This window comes from Schistocerca americana, chromosome 3 (assembly GCF_021461395.2).
Source record: "Schistocerca americana isolate TAMUIC-IGC-003095 chromosome 3, iqSchAmer2.1, whole genome shotgun sequence".
NCBI lineage: Eukaryota > Metazoa > Arthropoda > Insecta > Orthoptera > Acrididae > Schistocerca > Schistocerca americana.
In genome coordinates, this window is record NC_060121.1 from 303,538,120 (window position 1) to 303,544,119 (window position 6,000).

A 6,000-nucleotide genomic window follows, 5' to 3' on the forward strand; every position below is an offset into this window, starting at 1 on the left:
TGAAAATAAATGAAGTCAATTTCTACCCTGTCCCGATTTTTACTCATTTGTCCTGCATTTATGTGTGTTATTTTGAAAATCCCTCAATTCTGCTAAAAACAATATGGGAAACCTAGACATGACAGATGATAATGACTGACTGGTGTGAGCAGTAACGCAAAATGGATTTCACCGCAAGCATGTATCCTGCCAGGACAAACAAACAGGGGCTTCACGCGATGCCGCTGACGGACAATGTGGGTGACCGCTTTCGGTTGTCCAGCGGACATTTCAAAACATTGTACGAACGTTAACAATGGATGACCGCGCTCCAATAGCGTAGGCTTTTGAATGTGGCGACCGGTCTGCGGTCATCGGGACCGCTGGGAAGAACACACGGATTGCGTGCGTGATGTGGAAGTTATCTCAATGACGAAAGCCTTCAGGTGCATCAGAATTCAGGAAGCGTCGAGGTAATTTATACTATTTTGTACTTGTATCGCAGCTTTTCGGAGAAGATTCGTCTGACGTGATTCCACCATTACAATCACAAAGCGAGTTGGAGTAAAGCTAGAGCACTGGACGGTCATCCAGATTTAAGTTTTTTGTGGTTTCCCCAAACACGACTAAAGCTAATGCCGGGATTAGCTGTTTGTAAAGAGCGCGGTCTATTTCCTTCCATAATTCGAGGTTCTGCTCTGTCTCAAATTATCTCGGCATAGATGGGAAATAAAACTGTACTCTTCTTGACTTCCTTTCTATCTCCTAAAGCTAAGGAGCTTGCTTTTAATATTACAGTTTACTATTTTTCTAATTAAGTGTTAGAATTCAGTACAATGTTGTTCGTTTGTAGCGTGAACCAATTTTTTTAAGAACAACAGAAGGTGTTACTGATTGGAATAAATAATCTTCTGCATCGAATAATAAAAAATGAAAAAACGCTGAGGCGTTCCGAGGTAGTAATTTTCTCAGTCGTAAAAGTGAGGGTTACAACATTTTTGTCTAAGCCTGACGGACACCTCGTGGACAGCTGGTCGATATTGTAAGAAGTCGATGGTGGAAGGCGAGAAATATTTATTCCCGAAGATTCGGCGTTTGAACTTTTTAGACACTGACGGCAGGGTAGACGCAGGTGCAAAACAAGTGTCTTGTGAACGCGTACTACTGGCCACTAATTTTTATATACTTGTCACACTTGATCTCTTTGCGCTTGACTTATGCTTTACAAGTGCAAGTTTATATTTCAGATAGGGAAGCTCCAAGTGTGAGTTTATGTTTGATGTAATCCTAGAATATTGCAAACTTTTGTCGGAAATGTTACCCTCAGCAGTTCTACTGTTTTTTGTAGCGTCTCCACACATCAGTGTAAGGAACCACCTCCACTACACTAGCTTAATAACAAATCGCAATCGTAAGAAAGCAACGAAAGATGCAATATGTGACTTCTTCAGCTGCAAGCCAACAATTTACAAATACACCATGCAAAATAGATTTGATTGAATAGCTAAACTGAACGGATGGGTAACAATAACTAACTTCAGTCACGAGGAAGAGTTATGTATACAATGGATTCTGATATACAATGGGGCCACCAATTTAGCAGTCTCAAAGACACCAGTAATTTACCAAGTTAGTTAGTTAGTTACTTACATATTCCATGAATCATTTTGTATGATAAGTCGTAATGTTGTGGGAAGAGTCATTTTACATTCAAATCCCAAAATAATTTGTACATATGGTTACATTCTGAACATTTCTAAGTTTCTTTTCTTTCTTTATATATATATATATATATATATATATATATATAACATTAGGAAAAGCATACGAAAATGTTGGATATAATGTGGAAATGTATCAACATTATTGATATATCGACATCATAACATTGATGTATGAACACTGGTATTAAATCCACAAAATATATATCATATCTATATTTCTGGTATATCGTCATCTCACCATCTAGGACGTACCACACTGTAATATCATGATTGCCCAGTGTGTACTCAGGCCATATGAGCAGCGAGATTGTCAGCATGTCTCACTGCATTGTAATTCTCTGACTGAGTAATGTATGTGCAGGACTTACTGTACTGTAGTGCTGTCAATGGCCAGCGCGTCTTCAAGATTTACTGCTCTGCGGTACTGTAAGTGACCAGTATGTGTGTGTGTGTGTGTGTGTGATGAGATTTGTCAGTGTGCATTCAGGATAGATTGCACGGCGGTAAAGTGAGCACACTGTAGCTACTTCTTAGGCCAAAGTGGATACAGAGTTTACTGCACTATAGTGCTGTTAGCAACCAGTGTGTGTGTGTGTGTGTGTGTGTGTGTGTGTGTGTGTGCAGAATTTATTGCACTTTTGTATTATGCGAAGCATGCATGTCTACAGGACTTACTACACTGTAGCAACATGAGCGTCTAGTGTTTGAGCACTGAGCACTACTTACCAAGTCGTAGGGATGTGAGAGTCCAGAGGATCTGTAGGATTTACTGCACTGTACTGTTCCGAGTGGGCAGTACATCTACAGGACTTACTGCACTGTAATGATGCGAGCAACCAGGGTCTGTAAAGACCTCATCACGCTGTAGTCATATGAATGTCCAGTGTATGCATAAGACTTACCACACTGTGGTGATGTGGGCGTCCAGTCCATTTGAAGGACTTACCGCACTGTATGCTTCCATTACGTGTGACGGACTTACGGCACTGCAGTGACCTGAGCGTCCTTTATGTGTGAAGGACTTATCACAACGTAGTGATGTCTGTGTCCGTTGTGTCTGAAGGACCAACCACAACGTGGTGACGTGAGGGTCCAGTGCGAATGGAGGACTTACCGCACTTGCCGGGGAAGCGGACGGCGAGGTCCGCGGCGTGCGCGCAGGCGGCGCGGCGCAGCTCGCACTGGTTGCGGTAGGTGCGGCCGTCGCTGGCGCAGACGGGCCGCGAGCCCTCGTGGTCGCCGTAGTCGGGGCAGGAGGCGGGGCAGCGGCACGACGCCGAGCGGCCGTCCCGCGAGGGCACGCAGCGCGCCCCGTGCCGGCACGACACGCCCACGCACGGGTCGGGCACGCCCGCCGGGAACACGTAGCACGCCCCCGCCCCCGCCGCCAGCGACATCGCCAGCGCGACCACCCACGCCGCCCCTCCCAGCGCCCCCATCACTAAGCTCGCACGGTGTCGCCCCACATGGTTCGAACCACTCGCCTCCTCTGCCAGTTCTCGCCTACTCGTCGCAGCTCCTCACCAGTTGGTCGCCTCACCGGTGTCTTACCGATTCGTAACGACGTTGGGAAAGCATCTTTCCGTGGAATCAGTTGCAAGTTTCGGACATCCTCTCTCCTTTCCGCTCCTCCGCAGGGGGGAACTCGTACACTTAACAATTATCGTGTTAATGCGAAACCAACTTTCTCCCCACTTCCTTTGGTACACTTCTGTTGTTGTTCAGCTGCTAAAAGTTCAAGTAGTTATTGCATATCCGGCGGTCACCGATTGCGTCTGCAACTATTGTTTTTTCCTGTAATCACCATTAGATTTCCTGAATAGTGCTTAGTCGCACGAAACTTTTTGTGAAGCTGTTTTTCCGCAGCGATTTCTCGAGTTGCTGAGAGATTGACAGTGAATTCACTTTTTGTTACGTCTGATCTACAAGACCAGCGTTATATGTGGCTGACAGATTTCCGAGATGTCTTCATGGAGAGATATGCTGTCTTCCAGTCAGTCCTCTTCGACTTGGTGAGGCGGTGCGGTGACAACACTCGCAAGTGTCTTTCGAAATCGAGCTCTGTAAGTTGAAAAACCGAGTATACAGTACATGGGACAGCAATTCAAGTACGTTGTATATTAAAATGTAGACTGTAAAGTGTAGGGAGTTTCTTTTGTAACGGGAAGGACAGGAGACTGGATACACACACTCCCTTTCCCTTCGTTTATTTATACCCACTGCAGCAGCAGTCTCTCTCTCTCTCTCTCTCTCTCTCTCTCTCTCTCTCTCCCTCCACACACACACACACACACACACACACACACATACACACAAACGTTGATGGATAACTACCACACTTTCAGAATCTCTCATTCATTCACAAATGCAGTAAAAATTGAATTAAATTAAATATCGTATCGGATTGTTGTCTGGGAAATAGCGCGAGGTGGTCTCAGCCGTCTAGTCACAAGGTCTGTGCTCCTTCGCGCACATAGGCTCGTCTGTTCATGAATATCTGTGGGTTGCGTCGCACATGTGTTTCTGGAGTGTAGGTGAGTGTAATGGATGTGTGTATAGTGTAGTGTTATGTTTTGTGTTGTCTGACGGTTGAAGAGGGAAGGGAGTGGCTGAAACCCAGTGTTGCAACATAGCCTACTCTTCTAGCATGGCAACAAGTAGGCCGCTGTGCTTAACATCCACACCCAACCGACGGATCGTCATACACAGCGTCACATGCCCTCACTTCATGAGACACTAGGATCAGGTTTGGAATTTAATCCAGGATATTGGCGCAAAGACTGGTGATCAGGATCTTTATGCGAACACCTCTCTTCCCCTTGCAGGGCAAATACTGGCAGTGAAAATTCCATCCATCACCGTCACACCAGCGTTCGAACAGGCTTATCTCTGAGTCGAGCGCCACTGCACAGGCTTGCATTACTCACATCTGCAGTGGAGGCTGGTGACAGTGCAGTTATTGCCCAAAAGAAGAGCGACAAACACTGACGATTCAAAATATTATAACCACTACCATACATAAGAGTGAATGCCATGTTGTGACATTTCGGCCATGCGGTGAGAAAAGTACGTAAGCGGAGCATACCCGAATGTGAGCATTATAGCCACGAATTAGCAGCAAATGAGGAAGTCCACTGACATCGGCGGCCTTGACAAAGGGCAGGTCCTTATGACCAGGCATCTGGGAACAAGCATCTCCGAAACGGAGGAAGCTGGTCGGCAGTTCGTGTGCTGCTGTCGTGAGCATCTACCGGCATTGCTTGAAGTGTAGTGAAACCACGAGTGGGTGACAGTGTGTTGGACGTCCACAACTCATCACACGACGTGGAGCTCTGAGGCTTGCTCGCTTTGTAAAGTGTAATGGGCCGCGATATGTGGCAGTGCAATCCTGGTACAGACATACAGACAGAGTTGTTTCGGAGTACACTGTTCAGTGCATATCGTTGATCGTGGGGCTCTACGTGCTCCCACGCTAACCCAAGATTGTCAGTTATGGTGGCAGTCGGCATGGGATCATCGAAACTGCTCTGTGGATCAATAGAAACGTCGTTTCTTGTTATACAGTGTCGATGGTCGCGTCCGGACATGCCATTATCCATGCCAACGACGGGTAAAAACTGGCAACACGTCGCTGATGCAGGGCTATGGGAGCAGTATTATGCTATGGGACTTGGGCTTTTGTGGGGTCTGTGGTAATAATTTGAGACACCAGACTGCTGTGGAGTACTCGAACATTATTACAGACCAACTGCTAACCTTAATGGTTGATGTCTTCTATGACACCTGTGGCATCTTCCAGCACGATAACTATTAACGTTATATGGCCATAATCATGCTACAGTGGTTTGAGGAACGTGGTAGTGAACTCACATTAATGTCTTAGCCCACAAATTCACCTGACTGAAACCAAATCTAACACATCTCGGTCGCCATCGGGCGCCAGCTGTACATCCACAAACCACCGGCAGATAATGGAAAACGATCACGAAAACAGCTCAGAAACAGATGTAAGATGGGCAGTGCCCTCAAAACGTGTAGAACACTATTTCTGTAAGTCTTTCAACGCCACAACGAATTCTTGACGATTCGCGTTCTCTTTAACGTCAGTGAATTCAGGGAAATGTACCGTTTCTTTTCCAGAGATTGCCCCTTCCACAATGCGATTTTCTTTTTAAATGCATCTCCAGTAGTAAGTAGTATACCACCATGCGTCTTACTGTGAGCTGTGAGTAGTGAAGTCCACTTAAAGTGAGAGGTAGGCAATCCATTCTGGACATTCTGATTTCGGTTCCTGCTT

At 45.9% G+C, this 6,000-nt stretch overlaps 1 protein-coding gene across 1 annotated transcript in view; it reads right to left on the minus strand.

Annotated features, from left to right (window-relative positions):
* LOC124606045 (agrin-like) overlaps nucleotides 1–3,100 on the minus strand; it is a 288,503-nt gene extending 285,403 nt beyond the window's left edge. Inside the window, exon 1 of the mRNA XM_047138007.1 lies at nucleotides 2,818–3,100. Coding sequence (XP_046993963.1) covers nucleotides 2,818–3,100 — 283 coding nt within the window. The remainder of the gene's footprint in view (nucleotides 1–2,817) is intronic.
* Between the last annotated feature and the right edge of the window lie 2,900 nt (nucleotides 3,101–6,000).